Genomic DNA, 15,283 nt, shown 5'->3' on the forward strand with positions numbered 1-15,283 from the left:
CCCCTGAGGGGATGCTGCTAACAAATCAATTCGACAGCTCCTGGCTGGGACTGAACCAAGCAGGAGTGTGCCAAGACACTTGGTGCGTTATACGTTCCCCTTCAGCTGCACTTTAACTCATCTCAGCCGAAGAATGAGACTGTTTGAGGACTCATGGCAATGTGGGCTCTGCGAGAGCTCAGCCTTCCTGTTTGGAAAAAGATAATTTGGAACACAGGGACCTACATGTGAGAACGGAACACACCAGAGTGGGAGGAAAAGGAACAAAAAAGGAGTCAGGAGGGAGAGGAAAGGTAAAAAGAAGTATAAAGAGATGGAAAGGTAAGGGAAATAGAGATGAAAAACAGAGGCAAGGAAGGAAACTCTGTGCATGTTTTACTGACTGCCACTGGACTCCGGTATCCTCTCCCAGAGGGGATGGAGGTGACCAAAGGTAGCACCGTTAGTTGCTAAACCTTGGTTTGTGCCAAATTTAAGCGGTATACATCTAGAAAGAGGAGCTCACAGAGCTCACAGAGACAAGCAGACCGTGACCTGGTACTGGGGCTGGAAGGAGCTACTGGTGCTCTACCTCCAAAATGGGGGTCCCTGCTCCCCTTCCTTCCCCCCAGATCTTCAGATGGGACCCAGCCCTACCGAAGAAGAAAGTTTTCCTCCCTGTGCCCCTGGGTGCTGCAGGAGCTGGGAGCGCTCAGGCAGGGGCAGGGGCTGCCCATGGCAGGGGGGAGAAGCACAGGCAGGAGGGGGAACATGAGTTCAAAGGGAGTTTGGGCTCCAGAGCACCCTCATAGTCAGACAGGTCCATGAAGGAGGGAGGTGAAGAAGTACATGAGCATTACTTTTGGCTCAGCATTGGCAATTCTTGGGCTAAGTGCAGTAAGCAGGAGCTGAGAGCAATCTTTACGGGGCCTGTAAGGTAAATTTGCTTCGATGTTCCTCTACCTGAGACAAGGTGAGATGCAGCCTATGTGTCCCTCCACCACGGTCATGCCTACAGCACTACTGTGGCTCAGCAGTGGCTGGGTCGGGGACTGCAGGCAGTTCCTCTTCATGGAGAGGAGTGGGGGGAACATCGGGGCTGGGGCTGGCAGGAGAACTGCTGGGTCTGTTGCAGGCCAGGGAGCTTGAGTAGCGCAAGCAGAGGGATGTGTGCATTGGAACTGAGATTGACCTCTGGGCTGACTCTGCGGCTGTGGGCTACCCCTGACCCATGGTGCAATGTGCTCTAACCCACTGTGGGTTATCCCCCAACTGCTGCAGGATCCTTTCTGGACCTACTGTGTGCTGCCCCTAACCTGCTGCAGCATGTCCCCCAGCTAGTCCCAGGATGTCCCCCTAGACCTGCTGTGGGATGTCCCCAGTGTGCTGTAGAATGTGCCCCCCAAGCCTGTTGTGGGTTCCCCCTAGACCTGCTTAAGGCCATCCCCTACATACTGTGGGATTGCCACCCCCAGACCTGCTGTGGGCTGCACCCTATATTCACAGGACGCCCCCTGACCCGCCCTGGCACGTCCCCTTGACCGCCATGGGACGTTCCCCCCGTCGTGGGCTGCCCCCTCAGCCATCCCCCGGCCGCTCTCCCCGGCAGCCGCTGGGGCTCGTCCCGCGGCCGCGCACCTGGGCGCGGTGGAGTGCGCGCGGCGGTCCGCGGCCGCGGCGCTGCCAGGGCGGGGGTGACTCACGCTGCCGCCAACGGCAGCCCCCGGCTTTATAACGGCTGAGGCGGCCGCCGCGCCCGGCTCCGCTGCGCCGCGCTGCGCCCGCGGGGAGCGCAAGAGTCCGCGGCCGCGGGACGGCACCATGCGGAGCTTGCGCGGCGCTCCGCCGGTGCTGCTGCTGCTGCTGACACTGCTGCTGGCCGCGGGGCACGGAGCCGTCATCACCGGGGTGAGCGCCGCCGCACGGCACCGCGCGGGCCGGCCGGGACCGACGGCACCGACGGGACTCGCCGCGCCGGCACCGGCAGCCGCTGGCGGGCTGGAGCCGGGCGGGGGCTCGGCGGGAAAGCGTAGTGTGGCGGGGGAATGGGGGGCTCTGCTGGGGAAGCAGGGACAGGAGCTGGGGGGCTTCGGTGATGGCGAGACATGGGGGGGCCGCCCGGGACAGGAGATGCCAGGTTATAGCGGAGCGCTCTCTGCCGTGAGAGATGCCCGGAGCTGGGGGTCTCTTTGGGGTGAACACTGCCGGGACTCGGGGGTCTGTCCGGGATGAGTGATGTCAGGACAGAGGAGTCTCGAGTAGGGTGAGTGATGTCCAGAGCTGGTGGTCTCTCTGTGATAAATGGTGACCAGGATGGGGAAGGGAGGGCTGTGCCAGGGGTTGAGAGATGCTAGGTTTTGGGGGTCTCTCTAGGATAAGTGATAACAGGACGTGGGGGTGACTCTGAAGTGAGGGATGCCCAGAGCTGGGGGTCTCTCTGGACTAACTGATACCAGAGCTCGGGGGTCGCTGTAGGATGAATGATGCCAGGATGTGGGTGGGTGATACCAGCACTCGCGGGTCCTTGGGGTGAGGGATGCCACAGTGTGTTGTCAGTCTCTTTGAGTGTGGGACGCCTGGATGTGGTGGGGTGGTGTCTCTAGGCTGATCTGTGAGTGTCTGAGGCTTCTGCTGCTTCTCCAGGGCTGGAAGTTTCCTCCCCACCCGACCCCTCCCATGCATCCTCCAGCCCGGGCTGCCCCCAAACCTGCACTGGGAATGCCTGGCTATGGGCACCGTGCTGCCCGCTTGTGCACCCTGAGCTCCTCCAGCTCCTCCAGTCCTACTGCTGACAGGGCAGGCACTGATATCACAATCTTCGCAAAATGCTGCTTCTTGCTTTTGAGTATGACTGTGCTGCTTTTTTTCCTCTATAGCCATCCATTGTAAATGAGTTTTCTGTTGTTGTTGTTGTTTTTAGGCTTGATGTTTACTTTGGGTTTGAATTTTTTTTTTTTTTTGCAAAGACATTATTTAACCCAAAGCATTGCATCACTCTTAAGTAAAATGATTTTTTCTAGTGTTTGCTTTGGACTAATAACCCAGCGCTTGCATTCCTTTGAGAGCTTACATGTCTTTTGTAACCATCAGAAGTTGTACTCACAGCAGCGGATCACTCTGTGGCTGTCCAGGCTCCCGGTCCCTTCACTGAAGTCTACAAAACAGCTCATAAGCATTTATTCGGAGGTCAAATCAGCTCCCAGGACTGATCAATTTTCAGAGCAGAGTGTGTGGAGGAATTTTTTAATATTTGAGAATTTCAAGTTTCTTTGAAGTAGAAATATTTCCAGCAATGGGTTTATATAAGTCTGTTATTCAAGTTATGGCTACACATTAAAACATAATCAATCCATTAAATAAAGTAATTACGAAGTGCTGAATAGTAGATCAAGGATAAAGTGGGTTCAAAAAGTAGAAATAGATTAGAATTAGAAAATGTTATTTTAATAACTATTGCAGTGGATTTCTGCTTAAACAACTTGGATGCATTTTTGGCTTCTGATGAATGTGCAAATCTCAGAGGAGAGCTGATGTAGATATTCCTGTCCCTATTCTCTGAGCCTGAAAGGTGCTTTTCCTTTGCAATTTAAGGACTTGATTCAAACCTTCCTCACTTCAGCGGTGGTTCATGTGCTGACTTTAGTTGGCTTTAGAGCTGGCATTTTCTTCAAGTTGAGTTTTCCACAAAACTGTGTTTAATGGGGTGCTGAAAAGGAATGTCCTTCATGTTGTGTCCTGTGAAGATTAGGAGTAGCAGTATGAATTACACACTGGAGATAAGATGTGGGCAGGAGGATTTGGGCTGAATATTTTCAAAACTTGTCATACATATTTAGGAGTTCTGCCAGATGTATATATGTGTGTGTGAGTTTTAAAAATAAATTGTTCAGAGCAGTGTATGCTGGCTAGGATGTACTCAGACCTGTTTTGTGGCTCAGTGGTACTTCATTCCAGGACCAGTCCCACGGAGATGGATGGGGTTAGATATACAAGTGAGATAAAGAGGGGATCGGGTCCTGAGCAGTGAGGAACAGCAAAGACTGTGGCCCCAGCTGAGCAGCAGATGCTGGTGTGTCAGGGGCAGCCAAAACCACTGGATCAGCAGATCAGCAGGTTTTTTTTTGTGACCAGGGCAAAATTAGACCATTAGAGCACTTTTTTCTTTTTCCTTTTATTTATTTTTTTTTTTTAAGAGAGAGTTTACAAAGTAAACATAATCTACCTGGCAGGCTCTAGCAGTAGTTTTATGGCCATATTTGTCTTACAAGTAAATACTCTGTGTGTTTGGGCTCACCTGTAGCAGAGAGCTGCCTGTTTCATTAAATGTGTGTTTAGGGCTGCTAGACGTTCGTGTTACACATACTAGTTGTGGCTTGACCTTAATGCAACAGTTGTGTCCTAAATTACTGGCTAATCTGTAAATATGTATTTTGATCTGGCTTCTGCTGGTTGACTTAGTATAATATTTACCCAGTAGAGTACAGTCTAGTGGCTTTTATCATGTAAATCCCAAGGTAAGATCTGGTTTTTTTAATTCTCAAGGGAATGTTTCTTCTGACGCAGTCTTCCCCAGAGCTGTTATCATCTTTTATATACATTTTTTACAAGTTGACTATTTATGTACTGCTTACCAGTGCCTTTGGTCTATCACTCCTCATGGAATTTCATCAGAGAAAAGAGACTGTTCTTTGCAATAAAGTAATACAATAAAAAGTCTGATAAGCTTTTGGTTTTTAAAAAAAAAAAAAAGCAAAAGATGTGCAGTAACTTTTTTCCAAACCCTAAAATATCAATTGTTCTTCACAGTTTCTGTTTTTTAGAACATGCCCAATAGTTTGCATTTTGGTTTGTGCTTCTCTAAGCTGTATTGGGTAAGCGGTTGAAATATTTCCCTCCCCTTCGCAGGAAAAATGCTACCACAGTAGCATATTTTTTATGTGGACACTTACACAAAGCTTTTTCTATTACACATTTAAGATCTCTTTTAGTTACATATGACTCTAGACAACAACCACAGAATCCCTGTTTGAATTTGTATTTTAGTTACTTCCACTTGAACTTCTCTGACAAAACTATCATGCAGTATTGCATTTGCGAAGGTACTCAAACATAAGATATTATTATAAGAAAGTAGAAGGAATTGTTACGTAAAAGTATTTAAATTAAGATATAATTTCATATCTTAGCTTCTCTGGAGGACAGGATTCCTGATTATTTAGTGCACTTAGTCCTTGCACCTGCCTGAGTTCACTCAGGCTTCGATCTGGGAAAGCAGAGTGGGACATGCCACGATCCATCAGTGCTCAGAACCTGCGACTGTAAATCGCTGACAGTCCTGGATCTGGCCCCGAGCAGCTCCGTATGTGCTCGTGGCTTTAAACATCCTGGGCTCAACAACAAAACATGCCAGGAGCCTGGATGTTCATATCCATGGGAGATACAAGTATTGCAAATCAGCCTTAAATCTTGTTAGTCAGCCTTAAAGAGCAATGATAACTTGTGGGGTGTCAGAGGCAGCTCTTCAGCATCTGATCTGTCCTATTCCTGGAATACGTTTATTATTCACTGTATATGCCTCATGCTGTGTTGAACTCCAGGCCTGCGACCGAGACCAGCAGTGCGGAGGAGGGATGTGCTGTGCCGTCAGCCTCTGGATCCGCAGCCTGCGAATGTGCACGCCGATGGGAAATTTGGGAGAGGAGTGCCACCCCTTGAGTCACCGAGTGAGTATGTCATCAGGGGAGCTGTGGGACCGGAGCTGGCAGGGCAGAAAGCAACAGGAATATATTGCGCTGTACATCGCATTGCATAAAAACTATACGTAGTGAAAACATTACAATACTCAGCCATTCACATCTGTACAGAAAGAGCACTCAAGGTACCTACGTAAGGAAATACATTACTGTCAGAATTATGCTGAAGAGAATCAGAGGATGAAAGTAACACACGCTTTTCGGTTTGTTTTCTTATTAGTTTGTTGTTGCTGTTTTGCTTCATTACACAATCCAAAACAGACTTAGCAGTTCCCAAGCTCAACCCTGCGGATGCCTACATGTGTGAGCAGGAGCATAGCAAACACCACCGACCTCAGTGGAACTGAACAAGATCCCATCAAAAGCATAAAAATGTCACCAGATGGTGTTGGGACACCTGGTGTATCACTGCAGCATGGTGCTTGTCATCAAACAGGAATGGCCCATCACGCTCCAGAGGCTGAGCGCCACTGGTGCCTTCAAAAGCCATTGAGAAGGTGTTGGCACGCACTTGTACTTTAGAAAACTCACCACAGGCTCTCTTAGCTTCTGTTCTACCTATTAATTTCAAATATATATGTGTGTATACATATATGTACACACATATATATAACCCTAGTTACATATTTGTATGTTATTATATGATACAGTACACCATTAATATAACAATTTTAACAAATACATTTATTTAAGGATATGTAACTAAGTATATTATATGTAGTCTGAAAAAGGCTGTTTATTTATAAATAATACAATCTGTATATAAAAGATTGAATGGAGTGTTATCAAGGAAATTGAGACCCTGGTGATCTCCAGAGCCATCCTCAGGGAAGAGTATGGCCCAAGGGTTGTCACATGTAAAAAAATCAAGGCAATAAATTTATTGTGTAAACATGCAGCTAGTTAGCTGTCTCTCTCTGACTTATCTGATGCCTGGCTTCTCAGTTGTATGTCTGCAGTTTATGTTCTCAGTTTTAGGAAGCACAAGGCTCTGTTCTGTTACAGTTAATTTTTTAACTCTTCTGCTGTGATATTGGGGACCAAATTCTCATTTTTACTATGTAATGTAGCAGTTTTTTCTTGTAAGGGCTCTTTATGTTAACAGGAGCCTCAGGATAAGATAAATTGTCTTCTAGGCTGGTCTTTTTATTAGTTTATTGCTATTGGACAATAATTTATGCTGTCTCATATTTTAAGATAATTGCCTGCATAATTACAGTCAGAGAAGATGCCTGTCCACCCCAGACTCAGAGTCACAGTCACTGATGTTTATAAGCTTTATTAGGTTAAATTTAGATTTAGATGTAGATTCCTCACTCCCTGCTCTTCATGACAAACAGGAAATTGATTTACCATAGAATGTGAAAACAGGAATTTTTAAGGATGGAGAGTTTGCTCAACAGTTCCCCTCCCCTAAATATTTGGGTAGGGGGCAGATGGGAGACCAACTGCCCTCAGGACCAAAACGTTTCACCTGGCTGCAAGTCAGGTACAAATCAGACACCACCATGGCCACACCACCCGCTGGCGCCTGGAGGGACCCTGGAGGAGATGGCTGGTGGTTGGGCTCCCACCTTCTAGTTTCCTTCTCAGCAACTAGATGGCGTTGGCTTGATGCCATTGACAACCTCAGCTGGCATTGCAGAGGCGGAGTTTGCAGGCAGGGCCAGGCAGGTGAGGGTTGTTGGGGTCAGCAGGCAGAGCTGGCAGCAAGGACGTGGCTTTCCTGCTACCGTGCACCTTCTGGGAGATTCTTTGTTTGCTTTTTTACCTAAAACTCCTATCACCACATGGTCATGAAAACCCAGCGCTTGGCACATGGTGTGGCAAATCGTGCACCAGCTCCTGCCACGTGGGCTCTGTTTGCACCCTGGCAAAGCACCTGTCCCTGCAGAGCTGTCACCCACTGTCCTCAGTGTCACCCGCTGTCCTCAGCCAGGTGCATTATTAGGCCATATCTTCAGCATGAGAGTCCTGCTGAAATGGACATTTCCTTGCAGTGAATATAATGTCTTTAATTAATCACTTGAGCTGTTGGAGGGCTGAGAGATACCTCTGAGTCAGCCTTACCAGCCCCAGGAACTCAGATTTTAGGCTTTTCTGCAGCACTGTCTGTGGGTAACTGAGAAGTGTGATTCCTGCAGGGAGTCACAAGCACCCGTGGTTGGTGGTGTCTCCGTTCATGGGGATAGTGTGAGAACGCTCACAGTGTCCCTCACTGCTCTTCAGACAGTGCCGCGCAGGGGGATGATGCTGGCCCAGGGCACTGCAGGTGATGTGACCCCCAATACCCAGTGAGGTGTGACTGCAGCTGGGCAGGTCCTTGGTGTGACACACTGGTGGAACACATAGGATTTTCTCCCTTCAACTTTCTTAAAGAGAAAAATTGCACACTGACAAAAAGTAATCTTGAAATATTAAAACTGTAATCTCAAAATGCCCAGAAATGAGGGAATTAGGGCTGCCCACCCAGCTGACTTTGTACCTCTGTGCTTCCCCTGCTGCATCCCAGCGGATGCTCAGAGCTTGCTGTCAGCCAGCGGCACCACGGCTCCCGGCCACACTGTCCCACAGGGTTGCCCTGCTCAGCTAATGTGCTGGCAGAGACACGGCTCCAGTAGAAGATAGAGCTTGTGATCAAGTTGTTAAAGAGTGTCAGTGCATGTGCTCATCATGGCGCAATTAGATTTGCTTAATGCAGACTGTATGTGTGCTCCCTGCAACACAGTGTGGCTGGAGGAGGGTGGGATGAAATGAGAAAACTCTGCCCTGTGGTGAGGGGATCCTGCTCAAATGGGGTCAGGCGAGATGACCCACAGAGATCCCTTGCAGCCTGAATTACCAGGGGCTCCTGCGGTCTCCGCATCCTGCTGTGTGGCTGACAGGCTGCTCTGTGCTGTATGGTAATGCAGGAACCAGGGCAGTGCCCAGGGCAAGCAGGAAACCCCTGCACAGTAAACATCACAAAACGTGATGCTAAAGGCCAGTGGTTTCACAACAACCTCCTTTATGAAACAGGACTAAATGGAGAACATGTGTCAGAGATGTAGATTTACACAGCAACATGGACGGCTACATTTTACTCTTAACTGTGGCTTGACTGGGAAATGCAATGGGGTTGGCTTCACTATCTGCTGTCTGGCCCCTGCACCTCAACTCTTGGGGACCTTCTGCCCCTGAGGGAGGTGGGCAGCATTCCCCATATCCCCCCTGTTCATCCAAATGCATCTCCCCAACACCATCACCTGTGCTCTCTGCCCCTGACATCTGTGCTCTTTGTCCCCAGGTTCCCTTCTCCGGGCGGCGGATGCACCACACCTGCCCATGTCTCCCTGGCCTGGCCTGCCTACGGACTTCTCCCAGCAAATTCAAATGTTTACCGGACTTCAGAAAAGAAGATGTCTTCTTTTAGCAGGAGCTCTTCGGTGCTAGAAAGAGCCACTCGCTGTATTCTTTTTCTTGTTATTGTGATGAACAAGGTACTCGCCAGGGGAAGCCCTTGACCATACCTTCCTGCCTCACCAACATTAAAACTGGAGATGACATACTGTGCTGTAGTAGCCAAGGTTTTCAGGAGGGACTCGTAATGGTGGATGCTTTCATTTTGGGGTGAGCAAACTGAGATTTGCTAAGCTGGCACTGCTTTCTGAGGGCAGGAGCTAAACGATTTCTGAATCATCTTGTGGTCTTCATGGTTCCATCTTAATCCCAGAATGAAAATATCCAAGATTATTATCAGTTGTGGAAAATTTTGGCCATGTTTTTACACTTTAGAATGCCTGAATTGAACTGAGAGTCAAATAACTGGATGGTGTGAAGCATATGATGATTGCCAAAACCTCCCTGTCTTTACATTACATTTCATATCTTTATTAATATAACTGTATTTGTAAGTTAGGCGCATCTCTAGGGTAAAAGTTTAACCAATAGATGTAGATTTTACACTTTTAAAAAGTGGCAGGTGGAACCAAAGCATTTCAATATTTAAAGCATTAAACAATTTTGTTATTTTAGTATTCTAAGACAAGAAGTTGTTGTTACTTGAGTTGGTGTAAAACTACCTGATCATCTCAAACTATGTATTAAGATGTAGTTTATATTAAAAAAGGAACCCTGAAGTTTATTGTAATGGGCTGCCTGACTTCTTGTATATGTATCAAATTTGCTGTGTAAAAATTCTGTATCAGAATAATGGCAGTATATTATTTGATTTATTTTAATATTATAACTTTATTTTGTCATTGTGGTTTTCCATTTTTATTCAGTGTAATCTGTTATCACATACTCGATTCACCCAAGCTAGCAGACCTCCTTGCGGATAGCTTAGCAAAGGATTATATACCTCCGGCTGCTTTTAGGGAAACTCAGCAGTTTACAAGGCAAGAATTCCTCAACCAAGCTGCAGTCTTAGGTGATGGAGGAATCTTGATGTAGCTAATACAAGAGGGTTTTCTTGATGTGTGCCTTAAAGGATCAACTTCAGCCTAGCAAACATAAAATTTGAGGGTTTTCTATGAAATACTGTGCAACTTCATATTTACTTGTCAGTCCCTGGAGCTGGAATTCTGAAAGTTTGTGTGAGTTTCACACGTTTCTTGCTCTCAGACATGCAAACATATGCTGGAACTGGAAAAGTGAAGTCATTCATCTTTCAACAATCAGTGCTTTGCTGCTGATGGCAATGAGGGGTTTGAGAGAAGTTAGCACACTTGTATCAAAGCAAATACCTGTATTAGGGAAGATGAGAAATGTCCCAGCGCGTTTACTAGGTACCTTCCCCTGCACTCCACAACCTCGTGAGGAGGTAGAAAAGGACAACTGGATATGCTATTTGCCCAAATGCTTGTGGATCCTGCACACATCAGAAAAACATATGTCTTGAGAGACAGGATTGAATCCTCCCAACTCTGACCAGCCCAACCCGGGGCTCCCACTGCAATGCCTATACATTGCACTTCACCCTTTGCTCTGGCGATGCAGCAGTTCTGCAAATGGCAACAGACACAGGTCCTGTAGGAAAAAAAAAAGAGTAAGACTGAGGTGTCACCAAACAGTAAATTTATACATTGTTTGCATTAATGTGATCAGTGTCTATATGAGATCTGAAGCCTTAAAGATGCTTACCTCTAACCTGAAGGGCTGGATTGTGCTGGTAAAAGACCAGCTCATTCCTATGCTAATGCAGTGACCTGTGAGCACTGCAGAAATTCCCATAACATGGATTTAAAAACAAACCCCATATCTGGTCCTGCCACTGTCACTTAATAGTGGGGCTCCCCAAACACCCTGTGAGTCTGCAACACAGTGTGAGTCTGCAAAGGAGGAATGCACTGGGAGCCTGGGAGTTGCTTTTCTGTCCGTATCTATCAATATAAAATTAGCTTAACCCCATGGACTTCAGTTTACACTCAAAGGGAAAACCCAGAAGGAAAACAGAAGCAGCCTAAATATGAAAGCGTCCCATCTCTTGCTCCATTCATTTTTACTGAAGGACATTGTCATGGTGCTCAAAACAAAAACCATAGCAGGAAATACCAGCCTTGCTTCTAATCTCTCATCAGCATAAATCACCAGTGACTCCACTGAGGTAATAAACCTGGTTTCTATCATCGTAAGTGTGTGGACAATTATATCTGATGACCGCCTTAGACCTGCAAAACCAAACTCCTCAGAGAGTTTATCAGACAAGAGCAGAGCAACTTTCTAGTTGTAATTTGTGCCAATTAACTTGTGAGATACAGCACTCATCTGGGTAATGAGAACAGCCTCAATTACACAACTTCAAAGTTCACACCATGTATAGGAGGATGAAGTACTCGTGTCCTGTAGGTGCTCCTGGGCCGGGCATTAGGAAGGTGTTTCTTTGAGAGACATTATCCTGGACTTGTCCTGAAGAGGCTTCTCCACACCCTCCCTGCCGCAGCCTGTCTGTCTGCTGCCAGAGCACAGCTGCTGGGGAGAAGAGCTGAAGGCAAAGCCTCACTGTCCTACATCCGCACTCTATTCACTTGCCAATAATTATTACCACGATTCCTCTTTTAGTAATTTAATTCTCATTAACTGACACTCGCAATGAAGGTTAGTTGATTTGAGAGATCACTTGGAAAGGAAGATTAAGCTTTTGCATCCCAATTTTTTCCTAATCTCTGTCTTAATCAGCTATCTTTTCTCTCATCCTAGGAGAGATTTCCTAGCCCAAGCACACCTGCAAAATGCCTTTGATTTCTTTCTGCAGTGGAAGCGTGGGCAGGAAACCCCTTTACCTTTGCTTTACAGTGACAATAGGTAAATAAGTGACCACAAGAAGTGTTTATTAATAAAAACATAAATGGTCATGCATGCCCCTCTGCTTTTCCCTAGAGCCAGCCTTTGACTTGAGGGGCACAGCAAACTGGACTTAACACGGATGATGGAAAAGGTGGTCAGCCTGAGCCAGCTCTGCCGTGACACGTTTCCTGCAGAGCCCTGTGCTGCTCGCTTCGCCTCAGCATCACCCCAGCAATAATCCCAGGCCAGGAACAGCTTCCTTGCCTGCCTGGGAAGAAGGGAAGGTGAGAGGTCCTTGTAGGAGAAATCAGATGAGAAAACAGAATAAAACCCGTACAGCCCTGGAAACACCTTCGTGAAAGGGAGAAATCTCATTCTCCAGTACACACAGCTTGTTAAGAGAGAGCCTGGTTTAAACACTTTCCTCTGTTCACTCCACTTAGGAGATCTGTGCCAACATTTGGTTTAATTTTATTAATACTGGAATAATATTATTAATTATTAACAGAAATATGTGCATTAATTTTTAATATTATATTAATATTTATATTGCAGATATGCTATAGAAGAATTATGATATCCCAGCGAACTGTAGGTGTTTCCATGTTTATTACCATATATTGGGTTAGCAAGAGCCATTTCAGGAAACGACACCACCACATATAATGAGTTGCTGCCTTAATTGGATTGCATGCTTATTAGGGAAGGTGAAGCAAGGTGGTTTGGGTTTGCGGGTGCACAGCTGGTTGAACAAGCACACACCTGTAAGCCTTTGGGGCTAGAGCAAAAGCTCTGCTGCTGAGCTGGAGAAAACCCAGTTGAAGCTCAGCCTCATAGGCATCCTCTCGCCCACAATTCCCCCCTAGGAAATTTTGTCACTTTAAAAGAAAAATTGTTATAAAGTTTTCGAGTGAGAGAGTAAAACAAAACAAATTCTCCTGATTGTGTGACAAGGGGGACTCAGACCTGTGTGGGTGCTTACCTAGGAGAGAGATCACCCTAACCACAACCCTGGTTGTATAAGAAGAGTAGCTGAAATGAGGGTAATTGATGTGAGGCTAAAGGTTGTCTTGGTGGTTGAGAGCACAGTATGGAGCAACACATACTTGTATGAAGATATCTAAGGTAGGACACAGAACTAAAATTGGTTTTATTTTCTTGTGTTGGGCTGGAAACTTGAGGCTTCTTGTTATCCTAGAATTTTACTGTAGCAGAAAATTTTATAGCATGCTATGTGAAGAGATAGTTTGCTAATTTGCCTCATCAGCACGATATGCTAAGTATGACCACCGGCTGAGGTCCTTGCTGATGCATCCCCTGCTCCAGTAGCTCTCTGATTTGTTATTATTGCACAGATGGATATTCAAAAGAAACAGAAGGTGCTAAGAATCCCTTGATTTAAACAAGATGTCTCAGGAATTTGATCTTGACAATGTGTAACATGTTTTCCAGAAGGAATTAGAAAATTGCAGGAAGAGAAAAGGCTGTGCAAATACAAGATAATTTTGATAACAGCAAAATCAATGTGCCTTTCTCTATTGCATAGATATGAAATGCCAAACCAACGGGGTACAGCTGTTAGACTAATCAATTATTCTGAGCACAGGAATGGAAATGAGTTTAATGCACATCAAACATACAGCAAATCACCTGTCATTTCTCAAGGAGAATCCTGGGTGCATGCAGACCCAGCCCAGTGCAGTAGGATACGTCTCAATGATTTGGCAGGGCAGATTCCCCTGTATGCTCCAGCCACCTCAGAGGACGGTGGCAGCCTTTGGCAACTCTGCTGGGTCATCAGGCCTGGGAAAGGCTGAATGTGAAAGGCTGAAGCTGAGTAAGCCTGGCATGCTGAAGGGGGAGGTGGATGCAGCATGTTTTGTGACAGGGATCACAGCGCAGGGTAACAGCGAAGTGTGCAGGAAAGGAGGAGTGAGCAATAGAACCACATAGCACATATGAAAACACCCCCATGCCACAGGTTTCCCAAAGGTCTGAGTGTAAGAAAACTTAGTAGCAGGGAGGGCAGGGGTGGTGTGAATGAATGCATGCCTGATGTAAAAATGACAGAAAGTCTCTGCAAACCCCAATTTGCCTGTGAAACTAGGTGCATGTTAATTGTGTGCCAGGAGTGCCCCGAGCATCTCGGATCAATGCTCCTTTGTACGATGGCACCAGATATCAGCATGTTACTGGTATGTCCCTGTTTGCAGGTCATAAGTCTCATAGACCACATACAACACGTGTCTGTGCCGTATGCAGCATGTACCCACACTGCTGCAGCCTGAGCTCTCCTGGGATGCATAACTGTCCCTGTGATGTGTCCCAGCCAGTGCCATGGGGAGGATGGGCTGTAGCTGTGTCCCTGCCAGTTCCCCACAGACACGAGCGCAGGGACCCCCATGGGGCTCTGCATTGCTCCACATGGGCAGTGTATCTCTTCCCAGCCTGGGAATCCTGCCCAGGCCTCCAGAACCTCAGCGCCGTGCCTCCACCACAGCATCACAACACGTGGAAGGGATTAAATCTGGTTTTAAATGTAATGCGGCTTTGTAAATCCCAAGGCTGTAATGCAGTTCAGAAGCAGACTGAAAATATGGCTTGAGTCCAGCCAAGTGAGTAGGGCTGAGCCTTCTTTATTTACTTTTTCTCTTATACGTGTGAGTGCACTCAGGTCAATTAATACAGGCATTTGTGGGCTCTTTCAGTGCAAGTGGGCAGCTGTGGCTCTTGCTGCAAAGAATGCACAAACCAGCAAAGCTGCTATTAATTTCAGGTAGTGTGAAGCTGGGCCCACTCTTTTATTTACTCCTCGAGGCTACCCTGGAGCCCAGGCAGAAATTTCACTGCATCCTGTCGAATTAGTAGATTTCCACCCCCACCATCACCCCCTAATTTCTTCTCTCACATTGGTGAAACCTTGACAGGAAGGTGCCTCACCCCTTCAAATTCAATGGCAAAACTTCCTGACTGCAGTGGTGCCATAATTTCACCTCCCTCCTCACCCTGGTTTGAATAAAATCCCTAAAGTTTCTAACAAACTTTTTACACATTGCAACAGAGCCTTCAACTATTTGGATTTAGTTTACATCAGCACTTATGCTCAGGGAGATATTGCACAAGCGGAGGGTAACAAAAAGTCTGTCTGGCTGAGAGTTTAGGATCTATTGGTGAGGAAAATTAACACTAGGACCTCTGTCCCCACCAGCAGCTCTGTGGGCAGGTCCTTCATGGCCCTGCCAGCAAGCACTTTGGCAATGCTCACTCCAAACGAGTCCCTCTTT

The 15,283-nt window shown here is 46.7% G+C and overlaps 1 protein-coding gene across 1 annotated transcript; it reads left to right on the forward strand.

Annotated features, from left to right (window-relative positions):
• Positions 1-1,800: 1,800 nt before the first annotated feature.
• On the forward strand, positions 1,801-9,144 carry PROK2 (prokineticin 2; the record flags this gene model as incomplete). Its single annotated transcript, XM_080350366.1, has 3 exons — positions 1,801-1,887; positions 5,577-5,702; positions 9,019-9,144. The coding sequence occupies 3 exons, from the start codon at positions 1,801-1,803 to the stop codon at positions 9,142-9,144; spliced, it is 339 nt and encodes a 112-aa protein (XP_080206492.1).
• Between the last annotated feature and the right edge of the window lie 6,139 nt (positions 9,145-15,283).

Source organism: Nesoenas mayeri (assembly GCF_963082525.1).
Source record: "Nesoenas mayeri genome assembly, chromosome: 10".
Lineage (NCBI taxonomy): Eukaryota > Metazoa > Chordata > Aves > Columbiformes > Columbidae > Nesoenas > Nesoenas mayeri.